General features: G+C 41.5%; 1 protein-coding gene across 4 annotated transcripts in view; it reads right to left on the reverse strand.

Annotated features, from left to right (window-relative positions):
- B3GALNT2 (beta-1,3-N-acetylgalactosaminyltransferase 2) overlaps positions 1-18,045 on the reverse strand; it is a 49,255-nt gene that overhangs the window by 6,496 nt on the left and 24,714 nt on the right. For 2 of the 4 annotated variants that reach the window (XM_057531609.1, XM_057531611.1), the window contains exons 5-7: positions 15,821-15,916; positions 5,890-6,000; positions 3,448-3,526 (exon numbers count right to left, since the gene is read on the reverse strand). In XM_057531609.1, coding sequence (XP_057387592.1) covers positions 3,448-3,526; positions 5,890-6,000; positions 15,821-15,916 — 286 coding nt within the window. Of the gene's footprint in view, positions 1-54; positions 878-3,447; positions 3,527-5,889; positions 6,001-15,820; positions 15,917-18,045 lie in introns of those variants that run through there. The other 2 variants (XM_057531612.1, XM_057531610.1) reach the window with 2 other exon arrangements.

The following is an 18,045-nucleotide window of genomic DNA, read 5'->3' on the forward strand; positions in this document are numbered from 1 at the left end:
ATGTGTGTGTGTGTGTGTGTGTATATATATATGTAACTGAATTGGTTTGCTGTACAGTAGAAACTAACAACATTGTAAATCAACTATACTTCAATAAAACAAATTTTTAAAAAAATTAACCTGATCTTGGATGTTTAGAGGAATGGCACTAAAAAATAATGCTGAGTGAGAAAAAGTATCTTGCCAACTGATATATACAATGTGATACCACAGGTATAAATTATAAAATACTTTAATCAAAACTGTATGTTATTACAAGTTGTATACACATGCATGTAGTAGAAAGTAGAAAAATAAGAATGGGAAGCGTACACATGAGTTTCAGGACAGTGGTCTCCTGTCCAAGGGGAAGGGAGAGGAACGGGGGGTAGGAAGTACTGGGAGGGAAGGGGCTTCAACTGTATCTGTAACGCCTTATTTCTCTGAAAACAAAGAAAGGAAGCAAATATGACAAAATGCAAACATCTGAGCAACAAGTACATGGGTGTTTCTTATAGCACTCTCTATTTTTGGTTTATTGATGATATTTTATATAAGACTTATGACCAATGTGCTTAGAAGACATTTTAATTACCACCTCACAAGCTCACGGATCATTTGTCACATCTGTGCAGGGACTGTCCTCAAATATGGCAGCAATCCTATCACTAGCGCAGGATTTTCTCAGCTGTCTCAAATTAGAAAATTTCTGAAAACTAAACGAGTGAGTGGCTGAGGGGTGGGGGAGAGAAACCGAGATGTAACCCAGCCGTCCGCTCTCCGTGACTGAACAGCAAGACTGGGTGTGAGGGCCGAGGGCCTGTGTCTGATTTCTACCTCTGCCCCTGTCGGTGAGGCACTGGACGAGTCACGCGTTTCTGGGCCTCAGCATTCTCATCTGTAAAAGGAGGAGTTGGACTAAGTCTGTGGTTCTCAGGAATGCCTACTGAAATACAGATTCCTAGGCCCCAAGCCTAAAGATCCAGCGGGTCTGGGGTAGAGCCCAGGAATCTGTATTTCTAACCTGTGACTTCCTGTAACTTTGATGCAGGTGGACCACAAACAACCCTTTGAAAAACACAGGCCTAAATGACCTCGGGTCCCTTTCAACTCTTACGCTCTCCTCTAATGTCCTTTCACTTTAAAGATAAGGATAAATATACACAATTTAACACTTGAACGAAAGTGAAAGTGTTATAAAATTGCAGCAATAGGAATGGATGATAACAAGAGCAGAAATACAGGCTTTTTCATTAACAAATTGTACATGTTGGTTTATTCTGCATATATCTGAAAAATACGAGTATAAAGTAATAAAGTAGGGCTTCCCTGGTGGCGCAGTGGTTGAGAATCTGCCTGCCAATGCAGGGGACACGGGTTCGAGCCCGGGTCTGGGAGGATCCCACATGCCGCGGAGCAACTAGGCCCGTGAGCCACAACTACTGAGCCTGCGCGTCTGGAGCCTGTGCTCCGCAACAAGAGAGGCTGCGATAGTGAGAGGCCCGCGCACCGCGATGAAGAGTGGCCCCCACTTGCCGCAACTGGAGAAGGCCCTCACACAGAAACGAGGACCCAACACAGCCATGAATAAATAAATAAATAAATAAATAAAATTAAAAAAAAAAAAAGTAATAAAGTAATATATCTGTGTGTGTGTGGGGTTTTTTTTGGCTGTGTCGGGTCTTCCATTGCTGCGCGGGCTTTCTCTAGTTGTGGTAAGCAGGGGCTACTCTTCATTGCAGTGCGCGGGCTTCTCATTGCGGTGGCTTCTCTTGTTGCGGAGCATGGGCTCTAGGTGCGTGGGCTTCAATACCTGTGGCACGTGGGCTCAGAAGTTGTGGCTCACGGGCTCTAGAGCGCAGGCTCAGTAGTTGTGGCTCACGGGCTTAGTTGCTCTGCGGCATGTGTGATCTTCCCAGACCAGGGCTCGAACCTGTGTCCCCTGCACTGGCAGGCGGATTCTTAACCACTGCACCACCAGGGAAGTCCCTCTGTGTGTGTTTTAAATCTGATCATCTGTCTAGGTGCCATTTACAAGAATCATGTGGTTTACGGCCTCTCAAACTTTGGAGGCATCAAACCGATCTAGGTAGCTTATTAAAATACAGGTATCTGAGCTCCAATCCTGAAGATTTTTAACTCTGTAGGCTTGAGGTAGGGCCCAGCCAGAGATGCTAATGCCCAACAAAATTTGTGTACCATGTGATTCTTCTGAACAGCACGTAGATCCTCAGATTTTAAAAAATTATAGTCAGATTTTCAGATATATCCAGTACATAAGAAGAAAAATCTATTCATTTTAATTTCTTTAGCCTAACACTTGAGTTATTTCTCTCTTGTTTGAAAGGAATTTTCCTCACCCAAACCTTAATCCTTTAGCCTCAGTGAGAGAAAACTTAAGACAAACAGTTGTTTAGGGTACAGCAGTTCCTCCCTGTAGAACGGTTTAGTGCCAGAAGTCTCAAGGGCCCCTCAAGTTTTTAAAGACTCTTGATGGTACATACATGAATTAACTGGCAAAAGAAAGGAAGTCGCTAGACATGAAGTCAGATGGTGTGTAACACCTGTACCCGGCCCCCCAGTGTGAGCTGTTTTACGAAACTGGCCTGACCTCCCGATCTGAGTCCTCCCCAGGGCTGAGCCATTAGCCTCTGTGAGCTAAGTCCATACCTTCCCTAGCAGAGTGGTCTCACAGTTTTATGAAAAATCTCTGGACTAAAATTAAGGATCCGTAAATTTTAAATCTCTATTTTTAATGGCAGGTTTGTGGGTAAAACCTATGTACCTATTCCAGCCTACCCTTAGGGGTGATGTAAGAATAGAAATGCTTCTATGAGGAAACACTGTATAAATGAAGATGCTAGAAATTGAAAAAAGCCACAGCCCATTCACATCTTCAAACTACCTGTAGTGGCCTCAAACAGAGGGGTCTGCCCCATCCTCAACCCTGCACTATTAAGGGAGACCCCTGAAGACCTGCCTCTCAGAATACGGCCTCTGCTCTCCCCAAGTCACTGTGTGCCTTCAGGGAAGCTGTGTCCTAATTCTTTTATAGGAATCCATGATCTGCAGAGCTTTGAGAAGCCAGATGATGCACTACTGGGCACCTTTGCTCCGTAAGTGATGATCAGGACAAGTGACCAAGAGCAACCGCATCAACAATAGCTTTGCTTAGAGATCACTGATACCGGAATTCACTGATGTGGATATTTTCAGGAGCATCACTCAAGAAGACAAACACAGCCACTTCTTTTTGGGGTGGTGGAGAGGGTTGCAGAACTCTGAATATATTGAAAGCCATTGAATCAAATACTTTAAAAGGGTAAAGTATATGGTATGTGAATTATGTAGCAATAGAGCTACTATCTTTAATGACCAAAAAAAAAAAAATTACCTTTGATGTCAAAAGTATGAAGATGAGGTAGGCGAGATTCAGTATGTTTTTCAACTTTTAACCAGTTGACTTACCCTGAATAGTATAAAGAAAGCCACCTGCAACTCCCTCCACACCTTCCATGAATTCATGAGGCAAGGCACCCTCCCCAGCCTGAAAGAAACCAGAATAGAAGTGCTTGGTGTTTTATTACTAAGAATACATTTCTTATATTTGAAAACTGATTTGGCACAATTCATAATGTGACGCCACAGCACATAAATCCATCTAAGATGCTGGTGCACTAGACTTAACGCTATCAGGATGACATCAGCATTCTAGTTTTGTCGTCTAATTCCAATGTCCAAGATCAGGTACACACAGTAATCTACGGATTAGTGTTCAGAATTCCAGCCTACATAGAATCACGTATTCTTGAACTTGCTACCAACACTATTACCAAGACCAATTTTATTTTACATCCGAACTCCACCACTTAAAAAAAATTATAACCACGTCTGATTTCGTGGAAATTGAAAATGCCCGTGAGTGCAAATACACCTGAGCACATTTCAAAGTGACAGCTGCCACGCAGAGACAAGCGCTCTAAGCAAACAGTTCAGCCCGAGCCGTACTGACGACTGATGTTGCTGAAGGTGCCCACTGCACCAACAGCCAGCGACAGTCCCCTCTGCCGCTAAGGTGTGGAGCATCTTTGGTTATTACGAGATTTACCTCTTCTACCTCACAGGTTACCCCAGGCCCTTACCCAAAGTGAGGGCCTCACCTCTGTGTGTTCCACCCCAACTTAACACCCTACCAGCCATCCAGCTGCTGCGGGCTGGATGGGACTGTCACAGCCACGCCTCAGCATGTTTACAGCGTTTCTTCTTGATGGGTGGTCAAGAGGGCTTACTGCCTGGCTAGTCCTCTTTGAACAGATCCTTCTAGCAGAGCTGTCCCTGTACAAAGCAATGTTTTAATAAAGCCAGTAGAGAGACAGTGTCCTGCAGTGATGGTGGGAAAATCGCCATTCAATTCAGAATATGGTTTGTAGCTGAATGTGGAGGAAATCTCTAAAGGTGAGCGCTACAGATTCCAACCTTGTACGTCTACAAAAGATTGCACACTCTTTTTTTTAAATTGTACAATCTATACTGTTTTGGCTTGTTTAGTACTTAACAGTACTTTATGTTTATTAACTTCTGTCTAAAAGGTCACAGCTTGGCTTTTATTTTGTCTTTAAAATTTTTCTGACATGATTACTTGCTGGCAAGGCAGCAAGACTTAGGAAAACTTCCAGCTCTACACGGGTTTCTTCGAATAGGCTACTAAGTTATCTGACTTTTTTTTAGGTTAGCTGAGTGTTTAAGCCATCAATGCCCTCCACAACCATATTCATCCCCAGAGCAGATCACTTGAGTCTTTACATTTAAATCTAGCCCTCAATTCAGAAGTAAACTGATTTCCTTTTGTGCAACCAACTAAGCAGTACAGAATTCTGGCATGTTTTGGATATTTTTAAGTTTCATACACACAAAAGGAGGCAAGATATTAAAGGCACTTGCTTTGAAAATAAGGAAAGAAAAAAAAAAACTATAAATCCGTAAAACGCTGTGTCTTAAATAAAGGACTTTTCAGAATCAAGGATGAAATCTGATACATGGCCTACAAGGCTAAGGTTGTAATTACACATGAATTTGTGGGTCTATCTGTCTAGTGTCTTTTCCCCTCACTGGACTATAAATTCCACTGTGGGCCAGTAATGGGCCTATTTTGCCCATGACTGTGCCTGGCTCACAAGTGTGCAGTAAATGGTTTCTGAACGTGTAATAACAAACCACATGATTTTCATTTCAAATTCAGGGATTAATTTACGTGAATAAGGTTAATATTTAATGGAATGTACTAAGCTTGTGAACTTAAATGCCAAGTGCTTTCCTAATCACTAGATCAGAGCATCAAGGAGAACAATTCTGACATCAGCACATATACCACTTATTTACTTAAAGTTCACCATTTTAAGTTTGCCTACACCTTCTTTTTCATCCTACACTTTGAGAAATTTATTGTCAAACTTTCAAATTTTAAGAAAATTTGGTAAATGAAAAAAGTCACAAATCCCAACAACATAAATGAAAGTGAATACTCAACCTTACTTTCTAATACTTTTATCTATAGTATTGTAACTGACATCATACTATCAAAGTGAGATAGTGAATATTCTGAATACTATAGAGTAAGTGAACTTAAAAGAACGTTAACTTAAAAACTATGAAGAAATAAACATCGCACTTTCTAAAAATGCACTAGACTTAAGGCAAAACTATATATTTACTAAAGTTGAAGTTACAAAATCATAGAACATTTGAGTTTTTCATCTTTACTATGGTGACTCAACATTTTCTAGTGTATATGTTCTAAAATAATAAGATTCATTGTTCCATGAGTTAATGTAAAAGTAAACTTAAAAACACTTTTACATATTAAAAAATGCTAAGGTGTGCTAAACAACCTTTAAAAAATGAATGACTTACTGTTATGACTCTGAGAACTCCTCCCCCATCATTGACTGTCACTTTGTGGAGATTTCTTGACACAAGGCCTTGGAGGTCTTGGCTCTCCCACACGATTGTACCTTCAAAGCTCTTTTGTGGAAAGATGAACAGTGAGTAGGTTTCTTTATTGCTGTCATTTAGGTTTTAAGTAAGTTTCTAGAGAAGAGTTTATTTTTTCTAAGACACATTGGTTAAAACTTTTACTGCCCACTAAGACACCAATGCTAACATTTTGGTGTATATCTTAGAGCACATCTAAAACAACAGTTACAAAGACCTTATAGACAGTTTTACATGCTGCTGTCATTTCCCATTGCATCAAAGGCATTTCCTTATGCGACTGCCGCTGTTACAACTGCTCTTTTTCAAGTACTTGTGGCAATACTGCTGAGTGAATGCATCCTGATTCACTCAGACATCTCCCTACTGTTGGACATCTGGATACTACCAAACAGCTACTAAAATAATGTGAGGCGTGTTTTGGTGTAAATGTTTATTTTTCCCCAATACTTTGCTTTTTATTTAAAATAAATTCCCAGAGGTGAAATTACTGGGACAGGAATACAGATACTTTATATGGATTTTGGTATACACTGCCAAACTGCTTTTCAAAAACAAATTCTAGGGCTTCCTTGGTGGCACAGTGGTTAAGAATCCGCCTGCCAATGCAGGGGACACGGGTTCGAGCCCTGGTCCGGGAAGATCCCACATGCCGCAGAGCAACTAAGCCCGTGCGCCACAACTACTGAGCCTGCGCTCTAGAGCCCGCGAGCCACAACTACTGAGCCCACGTGCCACAACTACTGAAGCCCGCGTGCCTAGAGCCTGTGCTCCGCGACAAGAGAAGCCACCACAATGAGAAGCCCACGCACCACAACGAAGAGTAGCCCCTGTTTGCCGCAACTAGAGAAAGCCCGCGCGCAGCAACAAAGACCCAGTGCAGCCAAAAATAAATAAATTAAATAAATAAATTAAAAAAAAAAACAAAAAACAAATTCTACCTGTAGGGTCATTAGCAGTTTATGAGAATGCCAGTTGCACTGTCCTCTTCCCAGTATGGGATATTAGTAAAAGAAGTTAAGCTAATTTAGTAGATTTAAAGAAACGGTTCCTCATTTAATTGGTGTTTCTTTTGATTTCTAATGATGTTTGTGAATTATAGTCTCTTCTGGGAATTGCCTTGTCATGCTTCTTTGCCATTTAGCTACTGAGTTTTATATTTTTCTTATTAATCTGTGTAAGCTTTTAATAAATTATCTTAATACTGTATATTTTATATATTAAGAATGTTCTTTCAGAATTTTTTTAAATTTAATTTTATTTATTTTTAACATCTTTATTGGAGTATAAGTGCTTTACAATGGTGTGTTAGTTTCTGCTTTATAACAAAGTGAATCAGCTATGCATATACATATATCCCCATATCTCCTCCCTCTTGCGTCTCCCTCCCACCCTCCCTATCCCACCCTCTAGGTGGACACAAAGCACCGAGCTGATCTCCCTGTGCTATGCGGCTGCTTCCCACTAGCTATCTATTTTACATTTGGTAGTATATGTAAGTCCATGCCACTCTCTCACTTCGTCCCAGCTTACCCTTCCCCCTCCCTGTGTCCTCAAGTCCATTCTCTACGTCTGCATCTTTATTCCTGTCCTGCCCCTAGGTCCTTCAAAACCTTTTTTTTTTTTTTTTAGATTCCATATATATATGTTAGCATAGGGTATTTGTTTTTCTCTTTCTGACTTACTTCACTCTGTATGACAGATTCTAGGTCCATCCACCTCACTACAAATAACTCAATTTTGTTTCTTTTTATGGCTGATTAATATTCCATCATATATATGTGCCACATCTTCTTTATCCATTCACAAATAAATGGAAAGATATTCCATGATCATGGATTGGAAGAATTAAAACTTGTTAAAATGTCCATATTACACAAAGCAATCTACAGATTCAATGCAATCCCTATCAAAATACCAATGGCATTTCTCACGGAAATAGAACAAACAATCCTAAAATTTGTATGGAATCATTAAAGATCCCAAATAGCCAAAGCAATCTAGAGAGAGAAGAACAAAGTGGGAAGCATCATGCTTCCTGATTTCAAACTATATTACAAAGCTATAGTAATCAAAACAATATGGTGTTGGCAAAAAAACACACACATAGATCAGTGGAACAGCAGCCCCGAAATAAACCCATGCATATGTGGTCAATTAATTCACAACAAAGGGGCCAAGAATATACAACAGGGAAAGGACAGTCTCTTCCACAAATGGTGTTGGGAAAACTGGACAGCCACGTGCTTAACATGAACGAAACTGGACCACTAAATTATGCCATACACAAAAATCAACTCAAATGTGTTAAAAAACTTGAACATAAGACCTGACACCAGGAAGCTCCTGTAAGAAAACATAGGTGGTAAGATACTTGACATCCGTCTCGGGCTATGATATTTTGGATTTGATACCAAAAGCAAAGGCAACAAAAGCAAAACTAAACAAGTAGGACTACAGCAAACAAGGCAAACTATCAACAAAATGAAAAGGCAACCTACTAAAAGAGAGAAAATATTTGCAAAATCATGTATCTGATAAAGAGTTAATATCCAAAATATATAAAGAACCCAAACAACTTAACAGCAAAAAGCCAAAGAAGCTGGTTTTAAAAAATGGGCAGAGTATCTGAATAGACATTTTCCTAAGGAAGACATACAGGTGGTGAACAGGTACATGAAAAGATGCTCAACATCACTAATCATAAGGGAAATGCAAATCAAAACCACAATGAGATATTGCCTCATATATGTTAGAACAGCTAGTACTGAAAAGACAAGAAATAACAAGTGTTGGCGAGGATGTGTAGAAAAGGGAACCCTTGTGCACTGTTGATGAGAATGTAAACTGAGGCAGCCACTATAGAAAAAAGTTCAGAGGTTCCTCAAAAAATTAAAAATAGAACTAGCATATGATCCAGCAATTCCACTTCTGGGTACTCATCCAAAGAAAATGAAAACACTAACTCGAAAAGATATATGCATGCTCCCTGCAGCATTATTTACAATAGCCAAGACATGTAAGCAACCTAAGCGTCCGTCAATGAATGAATGGATAAAGAAAATATGGTATCCATAAACAATGGAATATTACTAGCCATTAGAAAGAATGAAATCTTGCCATTTGTGACAACACGAATGAACCCCAAGGGCATTACACTAAGTGAAATAAGTCAGACAGAAAAAGACAAATACCATAAGGATCTCACTTATCTAAAATAAACAAAAAGAACTGAATTCATAGATACAGAGAACAGATGGGTGGTTGCTAGAGGTGGGTGGTGGGAGGTGGCTAAAACGAGTGAAGGTGATCGAAAGGTGCAAACTTCCACTTACAAAAAAATAAGTCTTGGGGATGTAATGTACAGCCTGGTGACTGTAGTTAATAATACTGTATTGTATATTTGAAAGTTGCTAAGAGAGTAGATTTTTCTTTTTTAATAAATTTATTTATATTTTTATTTTTGGCTACATTGGGTCTTCATTGCTGCACGCGGGCTTTCTCTAGTTGTGGTGAGAGGGGGGGCTACTCTTCTTTATGGTGTGCAGGCTTCTCATTGCAGTGGCTTCTCTTGTTGCGGAGCGGGCTTCAGTAGTTGTGGCACGTGGGCTTCAGTACTTGTGGCACGTGGGATCAGTAGTTGTGGCTCGTGGGCTCAGCTGCTCCGTGGCATGTGGGATCTTCCCGGACCAGGGCTTGAACCCGTGTCCCCTGCACTGGCAGGCGGATTCTTAACCACTGCGCCATCAGGGAAGCCCCTAAGAGAGTAGATCTTAAAAGTTCTCATCATAAGAAAGATTTGTAACTATGTCTGGTGATGGATATTAACTAGACTTGTGTTGATCATTTTGCAACAAATACATATATTGAATCATTTTATTGTATACCTGAAGCTAATATAATGTTGTATGTCAATTATATCTCAATTAAATAAATAAATAAATTTAAAGAGACTGCCCTCTGAGTTGAACTAATTAAATTCTTATAGTAAAAGAAACAATGGGGCTTCCCTGGTGGCGCAGTGGTTGAGAATCTGCCTGCCAATGCAGGGGACACGGGTTCGAGCCCTGGTCTAGGAAGATCCCACATGCCGCGGAACAACTAGGCCCGTGAGCCACAACTACTGAGCCTGCGCGTCTGGAGCCTGTGCTCCGCAACAAGAGAGGCCGCGATAGTGAGAGGCCCGCGCACCGCGATGAAGAGTGGCCCCCGCTTGCCACAACTAGAGAAAGCCCTTGCACAGAAACGAAGACCCAACACGCCAAAAATAAATAAATAAATAAATAAATAAAAAATAAAAATAAAGGAATTCCTTTAAAAAAAAAACAAAAACAAAAAACAATGTTTCCAATAACTGGGAAGAGCTCTAAGGTTGAAGCTTAATTAGTAAAACCAATCCCTTAAAACACTATAGGAAAGCTGGTCTAAGAGAGAATTTTGGCAACAAGTAGCAATGTCTAAGGGGAGACAGAATAATTGGAAGATATAAAGCACTCTGGTCACATCCTACCTGAATGAGACAGCTCTCAAAAACACCCACCTCCCACTGCTGTAATCAAATTCAATGCCCAAACCAAGTACAGTTCAGATTGTTTTTTAGGTGCCTTGAAATATCAGGAAGGAGGTTCCTAGCTATTGGCCGCAAGAATTCAAACCACTCTAATGAGCTAACACCCATCGAACATGAATCAATAGACATTCTGGTTTATACACTCCGCAAGGTCAGCATTAGGACCCGAAAGCTAAGTCCTAGACCCTTGACTGTGTGAGGCTGCTTTGGGTTAATCATGTGTCTTTCTCCTGGCAACAACGACCTCTTCCCCTTGGGATACTTTACTTTCTTCCAAAACTTTAATAGTGATAAAGTTTGGAAGGACTGATACCAAATAAGTTTAGGAGAAAGAATTGATAGGACTTAGTGAGTGCTTGGATATGAGAATTGAGGATTAAAGCCCACGATTCTGGTTTGGGTGCCTGAGAAAAAGGAGATACTATGACCCAACACTGAAAATACAGGAGGAGATGAGAATGGGTGGGCTGGAGATGCTATCACCATAGAACGCCCAGGGGACATTCCAAGTGGAGGAGTTCAGTAGGTGGCTGAAGTGTGTATGGAGTTCATAAGAAATCTGGGCTGCAGTAAACAGGTGGTAATAGATGAAACTGTCTAGGAAGAATGAGTAAAATAAACAGAAGTTTGGGTTTCAGATCCTAATGATTAACGTTTAAGGGGAAAACGGAAGAGGAGATAATGAAGTTATGTACTGGGAAGAAGGACGGAGCCACATTAAGCTGAACCAGAAGAATGCATGTCATATAAGCTAAGAGAAAACTGTAGTCAACTAGGGTCAGGACTCCAGGTAAGTGTCCCCTGGAGGTGGCAGTTAGGTCACTGGGAATCTTTGCAATTATACTTCCAAATGAACCATACCAAAGTAAAAGCTATAGTGACCTCAAAAAAGCTTCACTTTGAAACTACAAATCTGGCAAATATGATGACAAATCAAGTAATTCTCTGTCCAGTCCATTCAACTGACACTTGGCACCTGACTCTGCCCGGCACCCAACTCCATTTTGTTTGACTGGGTTGTGATATAACATCAACAATGTTGACTAAACTGAGTAATTACCAGAAAAAGTGATCCTGCTTTTTTATTCACTCAACTGATAACCAGTTGTTTTGCTTTGAGAGGAGGGAGGAGCTCTGCCTTCTCCACCTCCCCGTACCTGCTCCACGTCACAGTTAAATTTCTATTCCCCACTTCTCTCACATGCCTACTTTCTACTCTCATACAAAGTAATCACAAAGCTAGGAATCTCTGCAGATGCGAAACGGCTTGTTTATGGCAAGTCCCTGCTAAAATCATAAAACCAAATTAAAAGGCAGGAAAGAACAGCACGGTATAGGTTGGAAAAATGAGCTCTCAGAAGTCCTCTCACCCATAACGTAAGTGAGTTATATGTGCAACCCATGCTGTCCATTCTTCTGTGTCCTATTTCTAACTCGTCATCCAAACCAACAGAGTAGCTTACACATACACAGTACTTTCGTGCCTGTAACTGTTAACGATTTCTTGTGGATTGGAGAAATGACTACCTCTAAAGAATTTCAACTTTCATAAAAAGTAAGCGTATAAATACCCATGATGCTAACAATACTGTCTCTAGTGACTCGGGTTGAATGAAAACAGTCTTTTTATTGAAATTAGTTTCAGGTTTCAGGTGCACTAAGAGAAATATGAAATTAGAGAAATGAATATTTTAAAAGAAACACACAGCAGTCTCCATTTAAATTTGTGACCCCCAGTGAGATTTATGCTTTAGTGAGTCACACGACGAAAACAGTGCAAGAGCCCTGCTTAGCTGACAAGCCATACTGCTGACGTTACTCTAGCCGACTGTGAAGTGTGGAAGGAATAGGATGATGAACAAATCAACCACTTCTCCCCCGCAGCTGGGATCAACGATCTGTTTTTCTTCGGGCATTCTCTGCTGACGATAGGCAGGCAAACCCATTCATCACTATCATTTTTTCTGTGCAAATAAGCCCAATTAGGCTTGAGGCAGCAAAAATGAGTATCTATATAAAATTAAACAGGTTTTCAACAAAAATAGGATTTTGTGTAAAAGAAAAGAATATGTTATCTTTAAAAGTTTATTTTTTCTTTTAATAAAAGCTAATATATATTTATTTCAGAACATTTAGAAAATAGATACACAGAAAGAAGAAAATAAAAATCATCCATAATCCTACTCCCCCAGATGCAGACACTATTAAATAACTGCGTGTTTATAAAAGGAAAAAAGGTTATTCAGATGTAATGAAAAACCAAAAGCCAGTTTAGCTGAAAGCGTCAAGGGAAATAAAGATCACAAGGCTTTAGCCAGTAAAAGTCTTAATAACTAAAACGGCCACTGCCTGACTTGGCTGAGTCCTTCCCATCCTGAGTACCTACTGCCATATATACCATCCTGAACACTGGCAAGGAAGGCAGCTCCTTGCCCCAACCTAATTTTTATCCTGAAAAGCTTCAAACCTACAGAAGTTGAAATTACTACCCAAATCCCCTAGACTCACCAACTGTTAACATTTGGCCACATGTGCCTTTTTTTTTTTTTTTAAACTTTTTGGCTGCGCCGCACAACAGGCGGGATCTTAGTTCCCCGACCAGGGATCAAACCTGCACCCCCTGCAGTGGCAGCGTGGCGCCTTAACCACTGGGCCGCCAGGGAAGTCCCTGGCCACATGTGCTTTATCTCTGTCTCTAGACACACATACTTTTCTGTTGTTCTTTGTTGTTGAATCACTTGAAAAATACATTTCACCTTGACTTCAGCATGTATTTCCTAAGGACAAGGACATTCTAAGGGAAAGTAATGGTTTTTTGTGGACTCATCAAAAACTGTAATTCTTTCTACGAGGCTGACCAAGATAATGGAGCAGGCCCCATAAGACTGTGATTAGCCTGAAGTTAATATCACAGCCTATCTTCTTTCTCCTTGCCCCACGCTGTGACTCCCTCCTCTTAGAGTTTCTCTACCTGCGCACCGCTGACATCTGGGGCCAGATAACTCTCTGCTGTGGGGACGTGTCCTGTACGATGTGGGATGTTCGGACATCCCTGGCCTCTGCCCACAAGATGCGGCGCTGCCCCACACCGGGTTGTCTCCAGACACTGCTAAGTGTGCCCTGGGGCCAAACGGCCCAGGGGAGAGACACTGCTTTTGAAGAACAGGAACCACAAGTCCAGAGGAGGACCAGCAGTGAAGAGGCCAGCACACACTGATTCACCGAACGCTCACCGTGGGGCGGCACGTTCTAAACGCTCTCCATCTAGGAAATCATTTATGCCCTAGCGTAACCCTCTGAACTGCGTGCCTCTTACAAAGGAGGGAAGAGACGCAGTGAGGCGAAGGCGCTTGCTCCTGGTCACAGAGCCACCGAGAGGCAGCGCAGGGACTCAACTCACCCACAGGCGGCTGCTCAGGCACCTGCCCCCGGATGTGCTGCCCCACGCTGCCTTCCAGGTGCGGCAGCCTTTCCCTTCCTATTCCTGCCAACCCGCGTGAGCCGTCTGTGAAAATCGATCCTCCAGCAGGCTCCAGACCTCTCTGGAGAGCACCTAACACAATGCTAGTGTTCCTGGTCCCCTCAGAACCCCACTCCTCACCCCTGGGAGTCACAAAGTCTGAGTGACGTTCCGCCCATGCTGGTTCTCAGTAGAAAGGCGGGACTCTCATTGATGCCTTGTTTCAATCCTAAAGAAGCGGACCAATCAGTGCAGGAAATCTGCTTACAGCTGTGCCTGGGACACAGCAAGTTAAGCAGAACATCAGTGCTGGCTCTTCTAACCTCACTTGGACGTAAGCTGCTTTAAGGGCAGGGATCTTTGTACTATGTCTCAAATAGCCCCAGTGCTTGGCATATACTAAGTTCTCAATAAATATTTTCTGAGTCAATGAGTAAACAAACCAAAGAGTAGCTTCCTTCAAAAACTGAGATCCAACACTTGGCCAATACTACTTAGTTGAGCCACTACTTTTAATTAAGAGTAAGAGATACCTTTGATGGTACATACTTCATTTAACAAGGAAAAAAGTTCATATATGAAATTTAAAAAGGTCATATAGGTAGGCATTCTCATATAATGTTGATGATTATTCAAATTGATACAAACTGCTAAACTGTCCTCCAGAAAGAAATTATCTGCCTCAAAAATGTGTAGAAATTTGAACCAACAATTCATCCTAAGAAAATAACCAGTTATGTACACAAAACAGAGTGTAAGGATGTTCACTACATTCTTTTTTATAACACCGAGAAACTGGAAAATTTTTTCCAGTATGTTTTAGTTTTGCTTTTCTGTAAAATGCTTTTAAACAGAGGTTCCCATAGGTGAAATAAAGGAGCTCCCTTTGACAGTCACAGAATCAACATGCAAAGTTTAACTACCTGTACTCATCTCCAAAGATCCACAGCACCTTATAAAACGTGTGACTTTGCTGTGTTGCATAAGTGTGAACAGCAACCCACATGCCTGGTGGTAGGAAGATGTTTCCCGGTTAGCCAGCAGGGCTGGTCAATCATCCAGCTTCCACATCTTAATTCAGCGTTCATGTTGCCAGGGGAACTTGTCAACTACAGCTCATCTAAAGTGACCGCCAGAGGTGACCGGGAAACTGACCCCTACACTGTGGTGCCAAAGCATGCTGTTCAGAAATGTCCTCAGACAAGACTGCAATAGCCTGGAAAGGCTGAGGTTGATGGAGGAACAATCTGTTCATGTCCAACTGTGTAATACACAGTGTAATACAACCACATTTGGGCTTAACTCCAGGGCTGACGAGGGCACCTGGCAGCTGGGGTGGTCTCTACCTAAGAGTTATGTTTTCAAACATCTTCCACTACTTGGAGAAGTTTTATTTACCTTGGAAATGTGACCGTTCTCTTTGCCATTATCCTGTCTGCACTTCCCTCCACCCCCCTATTCCTTAGATAAACAAACTATTTGATTTACTCAAATGGTACCTGTGCCTGGTCTTCCTATCAACCACACCTGTTACTATCCTTTGTCACTAGAGCACTCATGCAGTTCTCTACTCCACTAAATAAACCATGGTAACATGCAACGCTTTTCGAAGTGCGGTTTGGAACCTTTGGGGCATGATGCAGCTCTCTGGAGGGAGGAATGCAGAGTGCTACACCTTAGTACATCCCCGCTGGTAGCCTCATCCGCCACTCTGGAGGGCTGTCCTGGCAGGAGAATATGCAGAGTCTGCCTCTGGAAGCACATACTCAGGCCGACAGCAGCCTGCACTGGGACCAGAGTCTCTTTACTACAGCCTGTACCTCTGGTAAGATGAACTGCTCCACAGGCTTGTACCACAGCTTGTTCACCTGCACACCACAGCTCGGAGGACTGAAGCGAGCAATGAAGAGGGCCTCCTACAGATCGGGGGGAAAAAGACAAGAAGAAATACCCTATGTCAGACATGGCACATGCAGCAAGTTTTCAAGTTACATGTTGGTCAGCTAAATTCTCAGTAGCCCCGACCACAGTCACTAACATTGTTCTACTGTGGTTTAGGCATCATTTGGGTTTTCTAGTGCAATCATGGTTATTAAATAAAGCCACTGAAGATAACCAAAGTTGTCATGAAGTTCTAAAACACTAAATATAATCCAGATAACCTTAAAAAAAAAAGACACCTTGAAATGAGGAGCATTAGGGGAAGTGTAAGGTGTTAAATTAAGCCAACTTATTAGGCTTAGCCCCAAAGGGTTAAGAATAAACTGAAAGATCACAGATTTCTACATAGAACAAAGGTACTCAGGAATCCCCCTTCAAAAAGAACCTTTAGAAGAACAAACAAAAACAAAAAAGGGAACATAAAAGAGAAGTGATTCTCATTATGTCTATTGTTTGCTTTGGGCCCTTCTTGTTTTGGGCAAGAACACTTCCTTGTTCTCACACCTATTCTAGACACCCATTTGCCACAGGGGACGCTTCTGTTAAAGCCACCAAGACCATGCAGAAGTTCAGAATGAAGGGGGTTAATGAATTAGCGTAGTTCTTTCATTAACATCAGCTCTTGGCAATGCCGTGGTAATATTTTTTTACATCGTGACTACCTGTGAACCCATTATGATCCACCTGAGATTAGGCCTTCCTTGAAGACAAAGATTAACCTCTCCTTGAGTAAAAATATGGCAACTAAAAGTTAAATCAACATGATCAAAATATTGTACATCTGAATCAAACTACTTGAGTGACAACTCAAACATTATGAATAGTTTAAAAAGAGATATATATACTAAGAAAATTAATTATCAAAAAAAATTCAAGATTGATCCTAATTTCTAGATAAGGTTGACAGTGGAATTCAGAGTACTGCTATTCCAGTTACCTATTTGAGCTTCGATACTAATGAAACCTTTAACCACAATAATATATGAACTCCTATACTTGAGTAACATGACAAAGCTTTTCTCACTGGAATCATAATGGCTGGAATCATCACTAAGATTTGTTCCCTCTCTTATATTTATATTTATGTCATTAAGCACATTTACAAACTACATAAATTCTTTTTTTTTTTTTTGTCTTTGCTACTTTTCAATGGGGTGGAGAGATCTCTTTTTTATTTATTTATTTATTTATTTATTTTTGGCTGTGTTGGGTCTTCGTTTCTGTGCGACGGCTTTCTCTAGTTGTGGCAAGCGGGGGCCACTCTTCATCGTGGTGCACGGGCCTCTCACTATCGCGGCCTCTCTTGTTGCGGAGCACAGGCTCCAGACGCGCAGGCTCAGTAGTTGTGGCTCACGGGCCTAGCTGCTCCGCGGCATGTGGGATCTTCCCAGACCAGGGCTCGAACTTGTGTCCCCTGCATTGGCAGGCAGATTCTCAACCACTGCGCCACCAGGGAAGCCCTACATAAATTCTTTAGAGGACAAAGGAATAGGATAAACTGCAAACAAGAAATTTAATCTTCATTGATTTGTGTGTTTATTGGTGACTCTAACATTGTACCTGTTAGTAACAATCAACATTAACAATAATATAGGGGCACTTCCCTGTGGTCCAGTGGTTAAGAATCCAACTTGCAATGCAGGGGATGCCGGTTCAATCTCTGGTCGGGGAATAAGATCCCATATGCCACAGGGCAACTAAGCCCGCATGCCGCAACTACTGAGCCCGTGCACCACAAGTAGAGAGCCTGTTCACAACTACAGAGCCCACACACACTGGAGCCCACACACTGCAACTACTGAGCCCACAGGCTCTGGAACCAGCATGCCACAACAAAGAGCCCACATGCCGCAACTAAGACCCTGTGTGCCGCAGCTAAGACCCGACGCAGCCAAGAAATAAATACAAAAACATTTTAAAAGATGCCTAAAAAAAATGAACAGAGTTCTGCTTCCAGTGATATCAGACCAATTCTCCTATAGATAACAATTATGAACAATAGACAAAACATTAAAAAAAAAGAAAGAGCTGAAGGCACTGGAATGCACACAAAGCAGGCAGAAACTGGAGGAAAAGCAATACCAAGGAGATGAGAAAGGCACTG

Source organism: Balaenoptera acutorostrata, chromosome 16 (assembly GCF_949987535.1).
Source record: "Balaenoptera acutorostrata chromosome 16, mBalAcu1.1, whole genome shotgun sequence".
NCBI lineage: Eukaryota > Metazoa > Chordata > Mammalia > Artiodactyla > Balaenopteridae > Balaenoptera > Balaenoptera acutorostrata.